The sequence below is a fragment of the Amblyomma mixtum genome, chromosome 1 (assembly GCF_055824585.1).
Source record: "Amblyomma mixtum isolate Tamu chromosome 1, ASM5582458v1, whole genome shotgun sequence".
Classification (NCBI taxonomy): Eukaryota; Metazoa; Arthropoda; class Arachnida; order Ixodida; family Ixodidae; genus Amblyomma; species Amblyomma mixtum.
Window position 1 is genome coordinate 99,405,249 of NC_143012.1, and position 24,140 is coordinate 99,429,388.

The window sequence follows — 24,140 nt, forward strand, 5'->3', positions numbered from 1 at the left end:
GCGCAACTTTTTTGCTTGTGTTTATGCCCGCCGGCGGACCAACCCAGACAACCAATCACCGGTCGCGCCGGTCAGCAGGCTGTAAAACGCACCGCTTCGCTCCACCAGTTGTATCAATCCGCCGCCGCAAAAGCATAGAGAAACATACTTACGTAAGTAAGTATATTTCTCTATGGCAAAAGTGGCAAGATTGTTTCGGTTTTCTGACCTGTAGCCATGACAACTGTAAACACACTTTCGTTTTCTCGGGACTACCGTGTGCTAGGTAAAGCCCCTCAATAAACCTATCGAGGGGCTAAATTTAGTGCTAGGCAGTTCAGTTCATGGAGCGATAACTCCATGAACTGAACCGTAGTTAACCGTAGTTGCCGTAGTTTCGTTGGTTCCAGACTGGCGGAAAGTTCAAATTGGTTTGCGTTTGTTCAAGGAGCAAAAAGAGGAAAAGGTAGCGGACGGAGCGCTGAGTTTAATATGCACTTGGAGGAAGTTTCCTTCCTCCATGATTACGCAAGTGGCTCTGTCACACGGTGTAAGAAGTTCTTACACCGTGTTCTGTCATCATGGTTTGTACTCCACTCATGTGACTTGCAACATGGGCAGAGACTACGTCCGCGAGGAAACGTAGTTTATGATCAGAGAGTTAAGTAGATATGCCTTTGCGCAATTAAGCCCAACCCAGTGCGTTGTTGTTGTTAACCTCATACAATGGCGCATGCCCACATGGGGGGATCGGCATAGTGAAAAACACAAGCACCGCCACATATTAAAAAAAAAAAAACACTTCTATGAGGTTGGCGGTAAATTTTACGACGAGCTGATGATGATGATGATGATGCTTTTAGCGCTCTTAGCGCCATCCAACGCATAAAGAGCCAAGCTTCAAGTCCCACTCGCGGCCGGTCTCGAGGCCCGTTCACTGATTGCTTCTCGGTGCGTGTTGGCGAATGCCCTCGTGGCGCGGCGGTTTATTGAAGCGCTTCGCTTCTGCTAACCGGCATCCGCTGGGAGAGTCCGCGAAGCGCCGGCACGCACAACGGAGCGCCTTATAGCTCCAGCTGCGATGCAAATCGACATCATAACCACCTTGCTGGAACAACTTCTGTCGCCCGTGGGCATCGAGACATATCCTTTCAAGGTAAGGCGAGCCCGCGAGCTGATCATCATAATTCGCTCATTAGCGAAATCCCTGTCAGTTGTGGGCCCAAACCACTCCATTCGGCGCCATACCAGCCCGCAGCTCCTAGCTACTGTTTTCCCTGTCACAGCGACCGGAGGGGAATCGCAAACGTGTTCTGAATAGATACATTGTGGTTCAAGGCCACGTCGTATTTTGACGAGGCGAGATAGCGGCCCTGTCTGTCGGCGCAAGATAGCGCTTGGGCAACAAACATTGACCACTAGATAGGCGCGGGCTTGGTCTAGTGACACGCACTCATTCATTGAGGAAACGCGTGTGCCGCTTGCAGATTTCGTGGTACAACGAGCGAGTGCCAGAGGCGTTCAGGTTTCCGCATCACCCGGACACGCTGTGTTTCGTGGCCATCAGCACACCGTCGACATTCGAGAAGGCCTTCCTGCCGTTTATCCTGGACAACCGGAACTCGTCGGTGAAGGACCCGTACGATCAGTGCATGAGCGCATGCTTCGCCCGCGTCAAGCAGGTGAGCGGGGCCTCTGCGATCGACTAACCTATTTCCGTACTCTCTCTCTGTCACATGCGCCGTCGATTGTTCAGTGAGTATGGACTGCGCATTTCACTTCACATACTTTCGGGAGTCTGGCCAGATTTCGAATGTGCTCTTCGATTGTGCACACCCGCTGCAAGCTGTTATTCATCTGTGCCTGGGAAAGATAAATTAAACCAAAATAAAGACTACTGGTTTGTTAACTTCCCGAAGCAACTCAGGCTATGAGGGACGCCGTAGTGAAGGGCTCCGGAAATTTCGACCACCTGGGGTTCTACAGGTTGGTTCCGATAACATGCAACACAACTTTCGATATGCTGATTTGTTTCTAAATTAATTAAATCCCTTTCCGAGCATTTCACGGTATGGTTTCCACTTTTTGTGCCAAGCAGTGCTTAATCCTCTGTATTGCGTAAAAGTGGTGAAATGTATCCTGAAAGGCTTGGAGACATAAAGGGTTCCTTGAAAGGTTCATCTTGTGCCCTGAGCTCAGAGGTGCCTCTTTCAATGTCCTGTGTTCAAGTAAATATATGCTCTTTTAAACTGTTTTTATTCCTTGGCTTTCTGTTAGCTCTCTCCGGTTTCTGCCATTGTGTCATCAGGCTGATAACATATCCTTAAGAGTCCAGTAAAATATGACGCACAGCTGATATATTGTGCTAGATGAGAAAAATCTGGCATCTGTTAGATCAAGTAGGTTGAATGAATCCCTTTTGCACAAGTTTTATCATTAACATTGTTTGGAACAGCCACATGCACATAAATCACATGTACCCTTTAATGTTGTTCCTGTCTCTACATAGCTGTAGCTGACAGTGTTATTTTGAGAGATGTAGGAAAAATATCTGGACACTCCAACCAGAGTCTCACGAGAGAGCCGACATTTCAGTTCCGAAATCACAACCGAGAGCGCAGTGCATTGAATTCTGTGGAGTTTGACCATTGTATCGATTTTGAGCATGCGAGGATTGTTGATGCTTAGCTCCAATCCATTGGAGGAGCATCCTATAGAATCCTGGCACATACAAAACACGGCATGAGTGTATGTGTGTGGCTTTGCCACATCGCAAAATCCGCCCGTCGCCATCCTATGATGACCTATTGTTAGCAGCCTCATGAGACGTTGGTCGGGGTGTCATTCTTTTTCCTTAAAGGGACAGAGCACTGAATTTTAAGGACCCCATTTTCTTCGGTCCTGCGGAAAGCTTGCTGTCTATGACGTTGTATTCTACGATGGTTTTATTTAAATACTGTAGGACATTTTTAAATCTGTGCATGCGCCTGTTTTTATGTATTACAATGCTGGAAGCCATGACCAGTGGACAAAAGCGCGGTAACAGAAAGTAATATAAATCTCACCGGCCACGCAGTAATAAGTTATATTTAGTATGTGGACATACATTTCAGTTTTCATACCCAAAGCTGTTATGTCGCAAGGATTTACGCCCCACTGATGAAAGCTTTAGTGGACTGGTTGCCGCTCCATCCAAGAAATTCAAAGCACTGTGGTGCTATCTAGTTACAAAAGCTAAAACCACATGGTCGACGATGCAAAGGGAGCGTTGCTTTTCATCAAATGGCGCACTGGAGAAAGTGTAAAGTATAATAAAACATGATGAACACTCTTAAAAGATAAAAACACTGTCACTGAAAACAGTTAAGCGATATTTTACTGACATGTGGTCACTTGGCGGACTACTTTGATAATGCGGGTTTCGCCTTAGGGTGGCTTTTTATGCAATTTTCGAGGCCCAATAAAAATTATAAATCCTTGTTTCTTTCATATTGCAATGCTCAATTCTTACAGTTTGACGCATGATCTTTTAATTTCTGCCATAATATTGTAACATGTTTTGGTCAGTGTTCAGTCCCTTGTAATTCACCTTGAGGGATGTGTGGCAACTGAAACGTTTTGTGTTAGTAGTCCCTGAGCTTTGGCCCGACTTAACACGCGTTCATGCTCATGTTCTGCTCTCCTATCCTCATCAGATCTGAGCTAAAGTGCGGCCTTTCGGCGTTAATGCGAACACACATCTCAAGTCTCGGCAGCCCCATAATTGTACGCACAAAATCTGGCAGCCGCAAGTCCAACAGTTCTTCCCTTGTGAATTTTCTTCATGTTCTCTGCTAGGGTCTCGGTGTGCATATGTTTGAATGCGTGCGAGACGGAATGCATACTGTTCAACCCTTTCAGGCACCATTTTTTATTTTGACTGAAATCATTTTTTCACCTAAGTAGTACATTCAGGCCTAAAGAAAGGGAATTTGTTAGTTTTAGAACGTGAAAGGCCAGCACGTAAGTTTTTACAACGATGTGGAGAATTGCGTACAAAGTGTCAGGTTTGTTAGAAATAATAACATCGAAATGCTCTCGTGTGTCAGGTAAACACCCCAGGGATCATGGAATCGCTTTGTGTTTCAAAGATCCACATTACGCTCGAAATTGAGCAAAAACCATCGATGTTTTCACCCGCGGCAAAATCTGCCTGCACAAAAACGGCGGACAAAGTGCTACCTGGCTTGCTCTTGTGTGAAATATTATTTACTGTATTCGCTGCATGGTACAAAAAAAGCAACTTATTTGCGACAAGAAGGGTGCTCAATTTGACTGAAATAATGAAATCACTGTTAAGTGCTCCAGTTTCCCAGAAAAAGCTGCAAGTTTGCCGCTTACACAATTGTGTACAAAGCGCCTGAAAGGGTTAACTCAAAATTACGAGAAATCTCATGGGAAATCACGAGTGACTTGAGAGCTGCTTGGCCGTTTGCAAACAGAAATCTTGTTTAGACTAATCAACCAACTTGGGAGGCTGCCCCATCATTTCTGGGAGACTCGTTGAAAAGCTGACTACCAGGGAGCACAGTGAGTGCTCTCAAACCTCTTACGGCACTTAGGCTACTAGAGGGATGCATTTTTTTAGAAATTGCGTGAAAGGCATATGTGCGTTATGATGTACACAGGATCATATGTAACGGAGATCAGTGTCCTCATAAAGTCATCAGCATTAATGATTTAAATAGGCAGAAATGGATGTCGATCTTTGTTTTGGTACGTCCACGACTGTTTGCGGAACGCGGTGAACCTGGTTGTGTATTGTAATGCTGTTGCAAATGTGTTCAAGAGAAAGCGACAAACCTCAGTCCAGCTTCTCGCATGCTTTGTGTTTTGGGGAGAATAAAAAGGTGGACGAAATGTCGGAGCACAACAGGCAGGCATAGACAATTTCACTGCGTCCTGTTACTTCAAATGATCGTTTCGAACAAAACGGTCATAATATTTGCTTAGAAGTAACGAAGGATCGAGTGAGACCGAAAGCTGAAAAACAAAAAGAATGGAAGAAATGCAGTGCGAAAGTGTCCTGTGCTGCATTCAAATGTCATCATCATCATCAGCCTGACTACGCCCACTGCAGGGCAAAGGCCTCTCCCATGTCCCTCACATATTAACCCTCTCTTTCGCCAGTTGCGGCCACCGTATCCCCGCAAACTTCTTAATCTCGTCTGCCCACCTAACTTTCTGCCACCCCCTGCTGCGCTTGCCTTCTCTTGGAATCCACTCTGTTATCCTTAAGGACCAGCGGTTATCTTGCCTTCGCATTACATGCCCTGCCCAAGCTCACTTCTTCCTCTTGATTTTGCGCCGCCGCGGTGGCTCAGTGGTTACAGCGTTCGGCTGCTGACCCGAAAGACGCGGGTTCGATCCCGACCGCGGCGGTTGAATTTCTTTGGAGGAGAAATTCTAGTAGGAAATCGCACAGTAGGAAATTCTACTGTGCGATGTCAGTGCACGTAAAAGAACCCCAGGTGGTCGAAATTTCCGGAGCCCTCCACTACGGCGTCTCTCATAGCCTTAGTCGCTTTGGGACGTTAAACCCCATAAACCAAACCAAACCAAACCTCTTGATTTCGACTAGGATGTCATTAATCTGTGTTCTCTCACCCACTCCGCCCGCTTCCGATCTCTTAACGTTACACCTATCATTTTTCAAATGTACGGAGCTTAAAGCAGCACTGCTTCTGTAGCAGTCTTATCGAATTGTGAATTTGAGCACCTTAATGAGTTAGCGCTTTCCGTTTTCTGCGTTCCTTCATGAGTGCATGGCTATTTTTGAAGTGTGGCTGTGTCAAGCGAGGAGAAAAAAGAAGTTGAGAGATATAGGCAGTGGCAGTCTTCTGTTCAGACCCTTGAGAATAAAACAGGTGTGAGTGAAATGAAAAGGCATGACTCTGTCATAAAACGATTGCATTCTTTTGTTCGGGGCTTTGTGCGCCTCTCGTTACGGCGAGCTAGTTGCTTTTTATTTTAGTTGTTTATTGAAGACTTGCTGGTACTGTTCTGCTCGTCTTGTTGAGGCAGAATGAATGGTAATGGTTGCAGGCCATTTCAGTCTGTTGTGGCACGACTGAAAGTCTTCCTGCTCATTTCTCCCGTTCATTTAATTTCATTTGATCACTATACTCCTAAAGGCTCCCAGAAAGGGGCATAACACAGCGGGGAGCAATGGACACACAAGAATACAAAACAAAATTGGCAAGAAAAAAGGTGCATTTCACAGGTACAGAATTGCATAATACTGGAAGCACTAAAAAACCAACCAGTATTATGCTCATAAATGAAAAAAACAAGAACTAAGGTGCATTTGAGGAATATGACAAATGTCGTTGCAAAACTAAATACCAATATAGCTGAATGAAACTAGTGGTAGCACAACCAGCAAGCAATGCTAGACAGACATTTGTGTTAAGATGCCCTGAAACTTGTTAAGGTTCATTTCTGTGATTATGTGCTATGGTAGTTTATTCCAGTCGATTGTAGCGTGCAAAATGCATTTGATTTTGCAAAAGCAGAAGTGTGGCATGAGATTCATTTCGCTTTTAACTGGCGACATCAGCATGGGGAAAAGTGTGGAGCATTGTGTGCAAATACTCAAGCTCTCCACCATGCTGCAACCTGACACTGACAACCCTCTATTTTCGCCGCCGCGGTGGCTCAGCGGTTATGGTGCTCGGCTGCTGACCCGAAAGACGCAGGTTCAATCCCGGCCGCGGCGGTCGAATTTCTTTGGAGGAGAAATTCTAGAGGCCCGTGTACTGTGCGATGTCAGTGCATGTTGAAGAACCCCAGGTGGTCGAAATTTCCGGAGCCCTCCACTACGGCGTCTCTCATAGCCTTAGTCGCTTTGGGACGTTAAACCCCATAAAACCAAACCAAACCAACCCTCTATTTTCAGTGCAATTTGTTGCATTTGGTAAATCTGGTAAAGAAGCTACTTGTATCAAATGCAGGTTTAATCACTTGAAAAAGTTCTTTTTAAGTTTTTGGACAGCATAACATGAAGCAGTTGTGTGCCTTTCATTTCACAGCATTTAGTTCTTGACTTGTCAAGAAATTTGAGTGTGGAACAAAATCATAAAATATTGATGTCGTGTAATGGCCTCAAGGTTGCATCTGAAATTATGTCTAACATATATTGTCGCGTGATGGTGACAATGCCGTGAACAACAGACGAGCAGACTGATGTTGCATTCAAATGAACTCTTTATCGGACTAATTTGTCTCGAAAAATACTTGAACACCTTGATGGCGGCAATAGCACAAGCGTTCTTGACAGTGATTGAAGAGCAGACTGTCCTTCCTTCTCGGCCGCACTCAGTTTATAAAAGCTAACTGAGACTTTTCACGATAAAATGTGGAAAGCACCTAAAATAAAACTGACTGGATTCCAAGAGAAGGCAAGTGTAGCAGGGGGCTGCAGAAAGTTAGGTGGACGGATGAGATTAAGAAGTTTGCGGGGATACGGTGGCCGCAACTGGCAAAGGACGGGGTTGATTGGAGAGACATGGGAGAGGTTTTTGCCCTGCAGTGGGCGTAGTCAGGCTGATGATGATGATGATGTCTACTATGGTATTGTTATAGCTCGTGTGACCATACCCCACATACCATACCATACCATACCATACCATTGATTTTGGTGTCATCGCCACTGTTTGACTGTCTAAACCAGAACAGCATGAGATAAAATTGTTTGCTGGGTGCTTTTTTTGTGCCAATTTCTTACATATTACTGCGGACAAAGAACACGCAATCAAAGTTTGATGTCTGTACCCCTTCCAAACAAACTAGACCTGTTAATCCTCATTGCAAGTTTCACCTCAAGCCATTTCAGCTGATTGCTGTTCTCACCATAGGTCGGCAGACTCACTCATGAGTCGACTCACTGTGGCTCACTCAGGCTTATTTCAGATCATGATCTGAGTCTTGAATGAGTCCGGGCTTTCATTCAGATCACGATCTGAGTCGTCCTAGTCAGACCAGTATAGTGTGGACCTATCAAATCAAACAAGTCCATGATGTGAGGTTGTACAATCCCACGATCCCAAGTGAATCAATCCATGATGCCGATTGCTCGCGAGTTCGTAACGTTCATAAATGTGAGTTTTCTGTGCACTCGTCATACGGAATGCACTTTTGGTCGAGATGATGATGTAGTGCAATTTCGTTGTTTCGTGGTAATTTTTTGTGGCTGCTGCACTTTCGAACATTACTAAATGATGAGAAAAGTTGATCAGTTGCTGCACTTGGTCTCATTGGATATCAGCTCAGACTTGTTGTATCGTGGTTGTTCTAGTTCTTTCTTTACTGTTTCTTGATTGGTTGGTGAACACATTCAGCAGCCTCAGGTCTTTATGTCCCGCGATCGGTAGATACAGGCCTCTCAGCCAAGTCTGGCTACACGCTAGCTGCAGTTAAGAGTTCATCATATTACCGTGTTTTTAGCAATTTTTTTGGCATTTTAACCACGTAACTTGGGTTGTTGGGCGTAAAAACTATTCAGCTGTCTGATGTGTCCGCTTATAGAAGCTCTGAGTCAAGGTGAGCCTAGGTGAGTGACGAGTTGAAATGTGCGAGTGAGCTCGAATGAGTGAGCGCAGATGAGTCTTGAGTCGAAATGAGTTGAGTCCAGATGAGTCGTGAGTCAAATTGAGTAAGTTCATAGAGTGGTGAGTCGAAATGAGTTCCAGGTGAGTCGTGAGTTGAAATGAGTGAGTGAGCCTAAATGAGTCGTGAGTCTGAGTGAGATGTGAATCACTACGAGTGGTTGACCCTGAATGACTGGTGAGTTTTAGTGAGTGCAAGTGAGTTGTGAGCCTAAATGAGCTTGAGTTCAAGAGTGCGAGTGAGCCCGAGCGCCTCTGAGTGTAAGTTAGAGCGAACCCTTAGGTTGGCCAAACTTTTGCGAGCGAGTCTTAGGTAGTGCTCGTCATTTAGCCGAGGTATGGTTCTCACAAAGGATTTTGGTGCCCGTATCTAGACAGAACAGTCTAAAGGGTGAGTAACACATGAGGCATTATTGACAGTCATTGTCATTTATGCTATAGAAGGGTGTAGCTGCTGGCTTTGCCTGTGTCATCAAATGGAGGTTGCTAAGGAGTGCTTAATCAGGTTGGCAAAATATGCATTTACACGTCAGAGAAAGTTGTGTCCTACCCGCATACGTAGTCTGCACAGACTCGCAGGCAGCTCTGCGTACTTTTAGAGCGCAGCTCTTTGGCGCCCGTTTCTGCGTTTCGCGGCGTCACCGTTGTCCATTGTAACCAGCAGTGGACACCTTAGTCCCGCTTTATGCTGCGGAACCAATGGAGCGAGACCTTGGAAAGCAGAGGGAAGGCGTATAACTGCCTTCTTGGAACAGTGGACACCTCAGTCATGCTTCAAGCTACGTGGCGGTAGTGACAGATGTGCGCTGCATGCGTTGGCATTGACAACATTGTGACAGAAACGCGGCGCTGAAGCCATAGGCCATTGGCGTTCATTGGCGTTGGCGCTTTACGCTCCGATCATTTTAAAGAAAGGAAGTGCGCATAACTGGCTCCGTGGGTCAGTAGTGGACGCCTGAATCGCGCTTAAGTACGTGGGGTGATGAGAGAGAGAGGTGTGGGCTGTATGCGTTAGCGCTGACAACTGTGAACGAACTCTCACTATCAACCATTAACTGCCACGTTCCAGGGTGGCAGGGTGGGTGGGGATTTTAATGTAGATATAAAGTCAAACGGGAATTTCTTACCACTTATGCGGGAGAACATCCCGTTCCTCTCACTCGTAACGCCTCCCACGGCTGTGACGACCTCGCGAAATACTTGCATAGACGTCGTCTTTGAGAAGTAGTCATTGGTGGAGCAAGTCGAGCATGTATCCTTCTATTTCTCTGTCCACAAAGCTTCCTTCACGACAATCAAGAACTGCTAGTGGAGTGTTTCTTGAAGAAGGAATATGTGTGAAAAATAACAAGTTGTCTTTAATTGTACATACAGGGTCGTCCACTCTTAGTTAGAATGCGCTAGCGCATGGCTGCACTCTTCAGAGGGCCACCGCATGCGACACAGTCACTCATCGCAGCAAAGTGGCACAGGAGAAGGTGTTCCTGGATGTGGTCCTTCACGTCATCTGCCGCTTCGCTTCGATGCGCAGCAGTTTCGGACGCAGTGACCCTCCAAAGAGCATGGCCATGCGCTAGCACATTATAACTAGGAGTGGACGACCCTGTACATGTCTTGCACGAATTCTTTGCCTCAATCTATTGAAAAGCTGGAACAGCTGATACGCTGTGCTCAAATTTTGCATTAGGAAGTAACATAATCATCGGCAATTTTTTTACAACAGAGCCCTCCCCTCTTCTACTTGGTTGGTTTGAAATGCCACACTCACAGCATTGAGCCCTCGACTGGTGACTGTTTGGTGGGTCCCTGGTCACGTGGGCATCTCCAGCAGTCATCTGGTTCACCGGCTTGCCTGTGCACTGGGTATCCCATGGAGGCCAGCCTGCCTAGTGTGACTGTACAGGTTCCCAGTGTTATTAAGGCGAAAGCCTGTAATGCCTCATCGTTGCCGACAGAAGGTTGTCAGCAGGGGTGTCACGCTTTTCGGCTGGTTGAAATGGCTGGGACATCAGAGTGCACGGATTCGAAGTAATGAGGTCACCCACGGATGCCTGGCACCCCCTTTTGGAGCAGACGACAATAAAAAATAGTTGTCATCTGCTCCGACAGGGGGCGTAAGGCATCCGTGAGTGACCTCATTACATACCTCATTACTGCAAACAGGGCCATGGATACAACCGAACTCATCAAATCAGAGAGAGAATTGTGCTAAAGAAGCAGTCAAAGTGTGTAGTAATGTGTAGTCAAAGTGTGTAGTCAAATAAAGCACTAGTGCAGCACAAGCAGTCTCGCAGTCAATGCCAGACAGTGCAGTGTTGCAGCACTTTAGAGAGCCATTGTGCTCCCTGAATTTTTGCCTTTGTTTTACCATGAGAGCGTTAGTACCCCATGTCAGAAAACATTTTCTAGCGTGTGCGTATTTCAGGGACCTTTTAATACTGATCAGTGGTGCATGTTCGTCAATGTAAGTGCTGAATGAGCACTGTATATGAAATGACTAGCTTCCTCACCCTGTGTTGCACAGAAGTCCTGAAGATAAAGTGTATGAAATAGATCGCACATTATCACTTAAGGCAGGCCATCTCGTTTTGCCAAAGAAGGCAGCAGCCTGATGAGGTATTGCAGTCTTCCTTCTTCTCCATTGCAGGCCTTCCCTGGCGAAGCACTGGAAGTGATCCAGGACTTTGAGCTGCACCCAAACCGGAGACCCAAGGTCATCATGCAGACGGCCGGCCACGTAGCTGGCGCGGTCCACTACTACAGCAGCCAGGGCCTGCAGTTTGAGGGAGAGCCGCCGAAAAAGGTTCGCCGCACGAACGTTTTGACTTTGCACACTAAGCTCATCAATAAATTCAAAATCTCTGAGGCGAGGGGCTGCTAATTGGGGAGCCTTGGCAACCAGTGGGTGGAGCTTGAGGGGGGAAGCTGGTCTTAGAAAAAAAAATTTTGTTAATGAAGTCACCATAATGGCATCTTCAAGAAATATCTATTTCTGCGTGCTGATTCCAGATAAGTAATTTAATTTTATGTAAAACAAGTCCTTGTGCACTTATATAATATGTTATGTAGCTTTTTGGCGAGAGCTATCAATAAATTTTGCTGTAGGAAACTTGCTAGGACACATGCCATTGGCTTGTCTTGACATCAAACTATGCAATAAGGGCGAAATTATCGTCCTGCCTATCACACAAGTTGAGTTACATGGTTTGAATTTGCCACTTTACGAACGGGAAGAAACTGATGGTTTCAAAATCCTATAACTCACCTTGTATAACAGGCACAATGATAATTTCACCCTTATTGCATACCTTCATGTCAAGAGAAACCAATGGCATGCGATCTATCAAGTTCCCTGCTTTCGGAATTTCTTTCAAACTCTCGGCAAACGTTACCTAGCACATTGCATAAGTGCACAAGGACTTATTGTACATAAAATTAAATTACGTATTTGGAATCTGCATGCAAAAATGTACGTTCCCTGAAGATTTCACAGTTGTGACTTCATTGATGAAAATTTATTTCTAAGACCCTCTTCCCCCCTTAAAGCTCTCTGCCAAGCGGAATGGCATGGAGCTGTCCGGTGATGAGAATTTCCGCCTGAAATTGTGCGTCAGTGATACTTGAAGTATTGCCATCCAGGCGTGACAACACCACAATTCGAGTCGAATTCATCGAGCACAGTGATGGAACAAGCAAGAACCCCCAGCATAGCTGTTCCCCAAGAAAGATGCATCTCAACACTAGTAGGCTCAGTTAAAGCGGCGCACTGATCGTTAATGAAGCGGACGCCGCAGAGCCTGTCAGCGCTTTTCATCTGTCGCTTTGCTTTTTGCGTGTCTCACAAACACACGTCTCTAATTTCTTTGTCGTTTAAAAAGCTCTGGCAACTGAGATCGCTGATTTCCTGTGCGTGAACAGCGTATTCTGCTGCGTAACAACTTATCAGCATTGAAAAGAAGACTACAGCTAGCTCTTGCTAGCAAGAACTAATTCACAGCACCAAGCACCTCAGTTTTTTGCCATTGCGTTGCCAGTTTGCCAGTTGCGTAAGCTGGGAGAGGTCATTGTGATTTCGAAGCCGCTTCTCTGTCTTCGACAGCAGCAAATTTTAGGCGGAGTGGTTTATTGTTGTACTCGGCCACCTGGCATAGGCGTACGCATGTGGTATAGTTCTACTTACATCTTGATGGCTTTGTGCATAGTTTGTATGTGCCTCTGTCTAAAGAAAAGAAGTTTGCGCTTTCCGCAGTGTTGATTAGCACTGTATTCATGTTCACATTTCCAGGCATTATTTTTGTCTTGCCGATGTCTTTCTGGGAAGATTTTCCTCTTGCCGATGCAGGGGCACTCTTGACCAACCACACCTCCTTTTGCCTTTCTTTCGGGGGCCAAGATTTGAGAGACGGTGGCTCAGTGGTTATGGTGCTCGGCTGCTAACCCAAAAGACGCGGGTACAATCCCGGCCGCGGCGGTCGAATTTCGGTGGAGGCAAAATTCTAGACACCCGTGTACTGTGCGATGTCAGTGCACGTAACCCTTTCAGGCGCCATTTTTTGTTCTCACTGAAATCAATTATTTTTTCACCTAAATAGTATATTCAGGCCTCAAGAAAGGAAATTTGTCAGTTTTCGAACATGAAAGACCAGCAGGACAGTTCTTACAACAATACGGAGAATTCCGTACAGAGTGTCAGATTTGTTAGAATTAATAACATCAAAATGTTCTTGTGTGTCAGGTAAACACCCTAGGGATCGTGGAACCGCTTTGTGTTTGGAAGATTCACATTACGCTCGAAGCTGAGCAAAAACCATCGATGTTTTCACTCGCGGCAAAATCTGTCTGCACAAAAACGGTGGACAAAGTGCTACCCAGCTCACTCTTGTGTGAAATATTATTGACTGCGCTCGCTACATGGTACAAAAAAGCAACTTATTTGCAACAAGAAGGGTGCTCAATTTGACTGAAATAATGAAATCACTGTTGAGTGCTCCAGTTTGCCAGAAAAAGATGTAGGTTTGCGGCTTACACAATTGTGTACAAAGCGCCTGAAAGGGTTAAAGATTCCCAGGTGGTCAGAATTTCCGGAGCCCTTCACTGCGGCGTCCCTCATAGCCTGAGTAGCTTTGGGATGTTAAACCCCATAAACCAAACCAAACCAAACCAAACCAAGATTTGAGAAGTGAGAGTGAATGTCCAAGTGTTGAAAATGGCTGATGGGTTAGTTGAACACCCTGCTTCTCAAGTAGAGTTGAGCTGTTTGCTGTCCGGACCCTCTTGACCGCTCGGAAGCCGTAAATTTTTTGCGAGATGACAGCCTAAGCGCGATCGCATTGCAAAACGCATTCATCCTACCTTGCCAAGCTGTCTTCAGCCGTGATGTGTGCAAATTTTTTCAGAAGCTGCTCGGGGTCTGCATACATCCGCGCTACGGCGGTTGGTTTGCCCTTCGTGGCGTGTTCATCTTCCGCGGCGTTGTCGTGCCCGAACTCCAGCGGAGGCAGCCAAAGGACGTCGTCGACGACGCGCAGCGGGCGGACCTCGTGCGCCTCTTCAACTTCCACTGGCGCGACGGGCGGTACCGCGACGTGATCGACGTTGAGGAGCGCTACTCCACGATGCAACAGGAGTACTTCAACACCCTCCCCGGCCAGAGGCACAAGCTCATCGAAAAGTGGAGGGCAGAGGCAAACGCAGCTGGGCCGATCGACGACGGCGATCGGTGACATCTGTGAGACTGTGTTAGCAGGGCTTCTTAAACGGGGATTGATTAGAACAGGAGATCGAGTTCAAATTTAAACTGAGTTGCATAATTTAAATTATGTTCAAATGAAATGAGGGCGTGTGCTTTGGATGGCATGATAGATCGTCTCTGTCCGATCAGCCATGTGAGGGAATGCTTCCCACTGTTGCTCCCTGCTAACATGGTTGCCTTGGCAACAATATTATTATGGTAGGTACCATGACACAGCGCACAAATTGAGACCAGCAGGAGTATTTATTTATTTATGTTTATCCACCCTGGAAGCGAAGGCATTTATGGGGTCACTGGGTGATGATGACAGACTGAATTTGGAAAGAAATTGAAATTCTTGCACTGTTGGATGTTTCAGTCACTCTTGGTTGGCATGAACACTGAACATAGTTCAGGTTTCAGGAAACATAGTTCCGTGTTCTTAATGGTCGTGACAGCAGAGCTTGTAAAGTGGTCAAATTTCTGAGCAGATTTGTTGGAGCTGGCGAACTTGTGACTAGAGTGTAGCAATGAGGTGTCTTGCTAAGGAAACGGACTTGTGAGTCATCGGGACAGCTGTGTCTGTCAAGTGATGTTATTTGTGTGATGACAAAACACTGTGAACTCTGACCTATTCAGGATTGTTTCTAGTCACCAAGCATGGTATCCTGCAGTCTGTGTACAGTAGACTCCCTTTAAGGCAAATCCGAAGGAAACAGAAAATTTGTTTGTCTTCTCTGAAAGTCGTTTAAAGGAAGTGCCCCCCCCCCCAAAAAAGATCCGTGAGCGTGCTAAGTAAGTTTACTTATATATTAGATGAAAACAATGAATAAAATAACCTTTACAGAGAGAGGATAATTGCAAACACTGTGTGTAAAAGGTGCTGAAAATCAAGAGGATTGTTTTTTGTTTTTTCGCGCCATGTCCTTTTCTCTCGCTCTACTTTACAGCGGCTTATATTTGTGGGTGTGTGCTTTTTTTATTTTTTTGCTTTTCATCCTGCTCCAAGCACTTCGAAGCTGCCCAGCAAGGCAGCTGAAGGAAACGCAATGCAGTTCATTTTAATCCTTTCAGGTGCCATTTTTTGTTTTGATTGAAATCAATTATTTTTTTTCACCTAAGTAGTATATTCAGGCCTCAAGAAAGGAAATTTGTTAGTTTTCGAGCGTGAAATACCAGCAGTTAAGTTTTTACAATGATGTGGAGAAATCCGTGCAAAGTGTCAGATTTGTGAGAAATAGTACCATCAAAATGTCCTCGTGTGCCAGGTAAGCACCCTACGGATCGTGGAATCACTTTATGTTTTAAAGAAGCACATTACGCTCGAAATAGAAGGATGTTCTCCCTTGCAACAAAATTCGTCTGCGCAAATATGGTTGACAAAGTGCTACCTAGCTCACTCTTATGTGAAATATTATTCACTGCGTTTGCTACATGGGACAAAAAAACAACTTATTTGCAACAAGAAGGGTGCTCAATTTGACTAAAATAACGAAATCACTGCTAAGTGCCCCAGTTTCTCAGAAAAAGCTGCAAGTTTGCCGCATACGCAATTGTGTACAAAGCGCCTGAAAGGGTTAAGCGGATTCTTTTCAACAATGAGTCCTATGGGAAACCAGCCAAATTGTCTCTCATTGCTTATCGTATCCAGGAATTCGTCTTAATGGGAGTCTACTGTGTGTCATCATACTGTAGTTACTCGCGTGACTTGGCAAAGTGTTACACCAGGATGCACTTGCATCTTGCCTTTGATGGTGTCGATAGCCATGCTGCTGAGTTTGCGAGTCATTTGTCGCATTCTTATGTGTGTGGATTTGGTGCTGCCAAGATTTCCTCCTCATGAGGTCACAGGCCAAGCTTGCATAGCATGTTTTACCTACATCCTTGCACACTGCAGTCTTTGCTACACTGTACAGCCATTTGTAGCCGCACAAAACATGTTCCCATTACGAGCAAGATGCACTTGCGTTTGTTAGAGGCTCTCAGCACAAGAGTGGAGGAACTGATGGAGGTGTCAAGGGGTGTGGAAGGTCTGTCGGGCTTAAGCATGTTCAGTTCGTTTATAAAAGCGCACAAATAATTACTGCACTCAGCCACTAGGTGGACTGGGGTGTCATGCAGTGCTGAGGTGTCCCATGTGGGTCAGTCATGAAAAATGTTCCCCTTGCACGCTCATTTTCTCACTTAATGATGGACTGTTTGGGTCTACTTAGAGCACATCATGATTCGCAATCTGTAATGGCTGAAACTCAGGGGATCTGCTATATATATATATATATATAGGTTCAGCATTACAACAGACGCGACTGTTCTTTTAAGGTTTCTTTTGCCAACAGTTTCGGGAATGGTATACTTGTGAATGAGGGCAAGGGACCGTATAATAGATAGCATGACAGCTCTCAAACGGGCCGTGGCTGAACAACAACAACCAGAAAAACAGACGGGAAGGTGGAAATGGTAAAGTAGTAGCAAAGAACGAGTTCCACCTCCCCGTTTGTTTTTCTGGTTGTTGTTCAGCCGCGGCCCGTGTGAGAGCTGTCGTGCTGTCTCTTATACGGTCCCTTGCCCTCATTCTCGAGTATGTTTTGAGGGCGGAGATTGTACCTCCTCGCTTGTTCTGTGTACTTATATTGACGAAACGGATTCATTGTAAGCCTGCCCTGATGAATACCATTCCCGAAACTGTTGGCAAAATAAAGCTTAAAAGAAGAGTCGCGTTTTTCGTTATGCTGTACCTACACTAATAACCCAGGCCATTGTAACTCCTATTGAATACAACACACACACACTTCTATACATTTCTTTTTCTTTGGTCACCTGAGTGAACTATCAAAAATCTCGTTTTTTTTTATGCAAAACTACCTTACTGCTGTGTTCATCTAAAGTAACAAGTGCTGTCAGTTCTTGTACTTTTATCTTTGCAAAATCTTTCTTTGGTCACGTTGGAGCCCGGTTTAATTGCACTATTTAATTTATGTGTTTTAAATTCACTTTAGAGTGCTAAACAAAGCTGTATAGAGTGGCCTGGCCTACATGTGTACAGTGCGCACGCTCTGTATGAGGTAACACTGTATAATCTCGTGTAAGCGCTGTGCTCCGTGTTTTGGACTGGATAATTGAGAAAAAAAATATGGTTATGCATTTTTTTAAATTTGTGTATGGGCTGCATCTTCAAAATTCACATCCGAATTTTGAAGAAAAAGTGCTGCCTTACACGAGTTTATACGGTAGGTGTTAGTGACTCCATGTGTAAGGCACATTGTGATAACGCCAGCACATGCATAGCAGTGAACACGGCTGCACAGGAGATTACCCGAGTGTTGTGATGAAAGGTGTAACATTGCAGTTTTGTTGACCTGCAGAGATTATGTGGATGGCTGTCTTCCAGACGCTGTGATGCACTTGCTTCTCGTACTGATTGTGTTTCTCAGCGATGCATTTATGGCACGGCCCCCTTTGCCGGCCTACCAGCAAACCTCGCCTTAGCTCTTTACAGCTAAGCCATGCAGGGGAGCTTGCATTTGGTGCGAGCCTAACTGCTGCCGGAAGAATGCGCACTTTTTGATATTCTTTTCTTGTTATTGTTGTTGCTCTTGTACATGTGGAATGCATTTCGAGGTTGAAGATGTTCTTTAATTTCCTCCTCTTTTTTGTACTTTTGTTCGTATTTTTATCTGTCATTCTGCTTTTTTTTATGCCGGTCTGAAGTTGGTGTAACTTCGCTGTGTTTGCTATTGTGTGCATTGAAATGCCTCCCATGTAAGGAGGAAAGCTGTGAGCCTTTTTCTGCCGACTTCGTGACGATGGCAGTGTCTAGCGTTGGTTGTTGGACTCTGTATAATGGTACAGGTTGTGATAACGCGCCGGATTTTTGTCGTTCCTGTTGTTGCATGGATCCTGGTGTGTTTTTTTTGTTTTTGTTGCTTTTAATTTGTGTCTCCTTTGTTTTCGCCTATTTCAGTGAAAGTTCGAAGTTTGTGTTGTGCACTGAATCGCAGTTTTGTGGTTTATTGGCGCATTGACATCACCTTGCAAGCGGTTTTGTTTTTATTTATTGAAATGATGAGCTGCCTTTCCAGGAAGCCAAACTTTTCCTGTGTTCCTGTCAGCCTCTCTCCTTTAGGCGGTTACCCTGACCGGTGGTTTGTTAGCATGGTAGAGCGGATGTGAATGGAAGGGAAACATGCTAGAAGGCGGAAGAACTGCGTTGACAAGGTTGCGAAATTTGGTGAGAAAAAAAAAAGTGGTCGCGGATGATACCCGAGGCAGGTCGAGATCATTGGGCTGGGCCTTATCTTCTTGCCTTGTGTCAGTCTGGCTGAGGATAAATTCCATCCAAAGTGAGATCTGAGCTGTCTTTTTTATCCTACGAGGAAGCCAGGAAACTTCTAAAAGCGTAAAGGCAATTCAAAAACAGGCTGCATAGGCTCTGCTTCAGCTTGCACACGTCTGATTGGAACAAGTTTTCAAGGAAATCGAAAATTTTAATGTACCGAGACACTGTTGCACATCAGTAATTCAAATTGATTTCGAAGGCCTCCTTTGTAAAATTTCTCATAGCCTAGGCGTAGCTTTTCGTAAGTCAAAAACTCAGTAATTTTAATCCGAGCTAAGCAAAATATTTTGAACAGTTGTTGCCAGGAGGTGAAATTTTTGTGGCCAGCAGTGGAATTTTTTTTTTTTTCAATGTTGCCTTGAACAGGCTGTGAAAGTCAAAATTTTTCATTCGGACATCATTTAAAAGCCGTTCGACATTTTCTTCCTTTTTTTTTAATGCAGAAGACCAGTGTGCCTGTTATGCTTGCATGCTTATTGAGGTACTCATTAAGAAAGATCTTTGCGGAGGTGGCATTTCGTTTTAAGAAACCTTTTTTTTTTTTTTGTGTGCCTAGAAACGATGTCGTACGTGCGCACACACACACACAAAAAAAAACTCTTCATATGCGTGATCATTATTCGAAATTCAAAGTGCCAGGCTGAAATCGTAGGCATAGGTAATCATGGGCAATGTTTTGCCTTCAGTCTGTTGACTGCTTTTGAGAGAGTGTTCATATGCCTGCAAAGTGGTTTGCTGCAATCCTGGTCTGCATATTCGTTAATTGCGGCAATACACACTGATACACACAACTCACCCAGATTAGAGTTTTAATTAGAGTTTTATCTGATTGCCTTGCAGCTTTCTGGAGAGCAGTGTAGGCTGATAAGAATCTCAGTATCCGACCTGAAGGGTGGATCACACGGGGGAGAGATATAAAAAGAATGGGAAAGGGGTAAGAAACCTTATCCGAAAGGAGGATTTGAACAACAGTCTGCAGTGCCCAAAATCCGAACTTGCCTAATTCGACATTGCAGTTGTTTTTTAAACGATGCTTTTATCTCGTGAGCACAGCATATATTAAGGGGCCACTGAGGACAATATGAAGTTGGCCTGTTTTGATTCTCTCAGATCATGAATGGCAGTTTACCAACATCCCTCAAGAGAAAAGTATGCAACAGCTGTATCTTACCGGTACCTATGGGGCAGAAACGTGGAGGCTAACGAAAAGGGTTCAGCTTAAGTTAAGGACAACGTAGAGAGGTATGGAAAGAAAAATGATAGGTGTAACGTTGAGAGACTGGAAGCGGACAGAGTGGGTGAGGGAACAAACACGGGTTAATGACATCCTAGTCGAAATCAAGAGGAAGAAGTGGGCTTGGGCAGGGCATGTGATGCGGAGGCAAGATAACCGCTGGTCCTTAAGGGTAACGGAGTGGATTCCAAGAGAAGGCAAGCATAGCAGGGGTCGGCTGAAAGTTAGGTGGGCGGATGTAAGAATATATTGAAATGAATTCAAGCGCACAGGAACACGCACACAAGAGGAGGAACACACAGGACAGGCGCTAACTTCATCTGATTTATTTGCAGGTAAGAGAGCGAAAATACATACATAAAACGAGACATGCACAGTAAAGAAACAGATCGTCATATCACAATGCATGCTCAAGGTATCTGTATTCTGCCTGCAAAAGATTAACTGACGTGTCACTCACACAGTCACGCCCCCTCTTCCTGATGTGAAAGGATGTAAGAAGTTTGCGGGGATACGGTGGCCGCAACTGGCGAAGGACAGGGTTAAAGGGAGAGACATGGGAGAGGCCTTTGCCCTGCAGTGGGCGTAGTCAGGCTGATGATGATGTATTGATAGATGACCGCATTCTAATGACAAGCATGCTACTTTGGAAACTGCTTTTAAGAGCTACAAAAGGACAAAAAATTTTGAGGACACTTACATTCCGCCTTGAAGGGCGTGCCGTGATAGCATTAATAAGTCCTGGCACCAGCTGATTTTTCCCTTGCAGACATTGACACTGCGTGCATCTTGTGTGAAGTGTGAATGACCACACGACATACATAAAAGCCCCGCTTTAACGAATGTGTGAACGTACCTGCGTGGCTCATGGGTTGCGTTTCTGACTTGCAACCTAAGGGTTGGGTTAGATTGCCCTCTTAATTGCCGCAATTTCAGCACAATTCATTTACTTTACGTACTTGCATATCGTAATTATGTTTGAGTTATGTTGCGACCTTCTAATTGGCGGATTTTAATGTTTTTAATTGCTTCTCAAATCTGCCGCTTCACTTGTGACGTGGCCACCTTTTCAACCAATCCGGATTTTTCGTTCACAGCTACAACAGGTTTTGGCACTGGATTTTTTGCAGAACGGGACTCTCAGAACCGTCGCTTTTAACCCTTTCAGGCGCCGTTTTTTGTTTTATTGAAATCAGTTATTTTTCCACCTAAGTAGTATATTCAGGCCTCAAGAAAGGAAATTTGTTAGTTTCTGAGTGTGAAAGACCATCTTTTACAGTGATGTGCAGAATTCCGTACTAACTGTCAGATTTGTCAAAAATAGTAACATTGAACTGTTGTCATATGTCAGGTAAGCACCCTAGGAATTGTGGAATCGCTTTGTGTTTCAAAGATGCACAATACGGCCGAGTTTGAACAAAACATTGTTTTCACTTGCGACAAAATCTGTCTGCACAAAAATGGTGGACAAAGTGCTACCTAGCTCACTGTTGAGTGAAATACTATTTATTGCGTTCGGTACATCGCACAAAAAACGAACTTATTTGCAATCAGAAGGATGCTCAATTCGACTGAAAATCACTGCTAGGTGCACCAGTCTCTCGGAAAAAGCTGTGAGTTTGCTGTGTACACAACTGTGTACAAAGCGCCCGAGAGGGTTAAATGAGCAATGCTGGTGGTAGTATGACTGGCAGATTTCGCAAGAATATTGCGATGCATGGACCAGGTTTTTTTAGGCATGGATCTTGGAGGCTTGGCTTTACTGCTGTTCACTTCCAGAGGGTGATCTCGGAGTCCTTTTCAGTGCAGCCATTGCAGGTTTTAATTGAGTGGCAGGAACACGTTTGAAGGTGATTTTCCCAGCAATAAGGGTCTCAAGCATTGCGGAGCCAGAGAGAGGCATAGAATCGATTTTCATCAAGAGCACTAGATGGATGGAGCTTTCCTCGGCGTCCATTTAAGGGGACACGGGGGTCAAATTGCAAAAATCTGGAAAAAAAATTTTATTTAAAAAAAAAAAACGCCAGATTTGGCATCTATAACATCTCTTTAATTATATTCTGAGAATTTCCCCCCAAAAGCAGCTCAGAAATGACTTTAAAAAACAACCATAGGTAGCAAAAGAATAGGCTGAAATCGTCGTGAAAACGTCAGTTCTCTCGAGTGTTTTTTGACCTTACTGCCCTTCTTGCAGAAAGCAAAAGCATAGCAATGGATTCACAGATTTTTCATGCAATTTGTTGCATTGTGTTCCTTGATAAACTCTTTATGCAGCGACGTTCCTGTATTTCTGAATTCTCATTTTTTTACTCCTTGACTAATTTGACACCGCAATATTGAGTGCATTATGCAAGCATTTTGCTTAGAAAAAAAATCAGGCTGCTTAAAATATTTGAACAATGTCACTGCATCAACCGTTCCTTTGGGTAACACTTCTTGTAAACTCGGTAAAGTTGCTGCAGGCTCTGACCATTCAAGTCTTTCTTTCTGCAAGTCTGATATAGCAATGAAGCATATAAAAATGTCAAAACTACCAAGATATTTCAGTGAAGTTTTGTATTTAAGCATTCAGTGAACTTCCCAATAAGCATGCCGGATTTCGTAGCTCTGGAGCAGAAAATAAAAAAAATTCACCTCTGATCACCGTGTTCCCCCCTTTAAAATCCCCCCAAAAAATGGCCAATAAATTTATTTTTTATTGCTGTATCTGCTTGTATGCCTGTTTTTTTTTAGTCTGTGCTTGAGTTTCACTGCTGAGATCGACAGGGAAGTATGCTGCAAAAATTTGCTTCATGAACTGTGGTGGTTGTGCATTGCGGGGAAGCTGTCTAACAGTGGGCGTTTTTCTCAGTGACTGCTCTCTGCCTAGATACTCTCGCCTTGTAGAGCAGATTTCTTCCTGGCTGTTTTATCCATTTTGATGCCGTTTGTTTTCCTGCACTCGGAGGATGTAATGCAGGTCGAGACATTCTTTGTTTCAAATTCATGAATTTTAAATTTCTTCTGCGATATTTTCTAAGTTTAGAGTGACGTTATATTGCATCGCAAAAAATTTGTGCTTTGCAAAAAAAAATTCCAGGAATGTCTCTACCTCTAGCACGCAGTAGAAATGCAGTGAATATTGTAGTACCATCCTTCTGCCACATTTTCTTAACTATGCAGCCTTTTCACAAAATTTAGAGGAAAAGTATGTACTAGAAAACGGTTTTCAGGAGTTAGTCAGTGAAGTTTTGTGAGAGTGTAAATAGAAGCACTCCTAATATGCTCAAAAAATTTCATGTACATATATAAAGAAATAAAATTTTTGCTGAAAGCGGAGTCTCCTCTTTGGGGAAACCTGACTGGGCTCACCTGGATTCAAAGACCACATAAATCGACTGAGTTCTTAGCCACCTTCGAGTTGTCTAGGAACAACTGCGCTTATCCACTCTAGTGCATAATCTGTGCGAAGAACTGCAGTGATGCCAGATGCTGGCAAACGGTGGTCAAGTTATGCGATTACAGAGGCCAGATACAACTGGACACTTCGTCAGTGTTAACAATATGGTGCATACATGGTTGTAGCATCACATCAAAACAGTGTAATTGAGAGTCGAATGTATGAAGTAATGGGGGTCTTCTCAAACCAGGCTTTAAGGTGAAAGCCTTTCTTGGCTCATGAGTGGTGTGGACTGAAGTTGTAGATGGAAGTTGTCTGCAAAAGTGTCCGCTCAAACTGTCAATCATAAGAAAAGGATAACAAAAGAAAATTGGGGTCCAGATGGGAATTCAGCCTGGGCTGCCGGCGTGCGAGACAGGGACGCTGCCACTCCGCCACGACACTGACGTTTAAAGCTGAAAAAAGGTGCGTCTAGTGAACGCACAGCTCTTAAAAACGTATCTTCGAGATATGTACTGAGGCCTACATGAATAATTATGAGCATATTAATTACAGATGTCGCAATCAAGTGAGTAACAAATTTACTCCGTGCTTGGTGTGCAGTCGTAGCGCCATCCTGCGACACCAACTGAAACTCCCCGCAGATGGCACAGGTGGCGGACCGTGCACAGCTTTTGCATTTCTGCACATAAGGAGACAAGTGCACTGCAAAACTTTTTGCAGGACCCTTAGGTTCATCACCATCATCAACCTGACTATGCCCACTGCAGGCCAAAGGCCTCTACCATGTCCCTCCTATTAACCCTGTCCTTTGCCAGTTGCGGCCACCCCTATCC

The 24,140-nt window shown here is 44.6% G+C and overlaps 1 protein-coding gene and 1 non-coding gene across 2 annotated transcripts; both read left to right on the forward strand.

Annotated features, from left to right (window-relative positions):
- Positions 1-871: 871 nt before the first annotated feature.
- Positions 872-23,238, forward strand: LOC149367324 (cyanocobalamin reductase / alkylcobalamin dealkylase-like). Its single transcript, XM_089555010.1, has 4 exons — positions 872-1,135; positions 1,467-1,661; positions 11,272-11,427; positions 14,021-23,238. Exons 1-4 carry the CDS (start codon positions 1,061-1,063, stop codon positions 14,345-14,347), a joined length of 753 nt encoding a protein of 250 aa, XP_089411136.1. The 5' UTR covers positions 872-1,060; the 3' UTR covers positions 14,348-23,238.
- Positions 5,328-5,399, forward strand: TRNAS-GCU (transfer RNA serine (anticodon GCU)). Its single transcript has one exon. It is a non-coding gene; the product is annotated as a tRNA-Ser (tRNA).
- Positions 23,239-24,140: the final 902 nt, after the last annotated feature.

Bases quoted from the DNA above. Each gene is read 5' to 3' on its own strand.
- LOC149367324 (XM_089555010.1), top strand. From the start codon at position 1,061: ATGCAAATCGACATCATAACCACCTTGCTGGAACAACTTCTGTCGCCC. The intron at 1,136-1,466 runs GTAAGGCGAGCC...TGCCGCTTGCAG, and splicing joins TCGAGACATATCCTTTCAAG to ATTTCGTGGTACAACGAGCG. The intron at 1,662-11,271 runs GTGAGCGGGGCC...TCTCCATTGCAG, and splicing joins GCTTCGCCCGCGTCAAGCAG to GCCTTCCCTGGCGAAGCACT.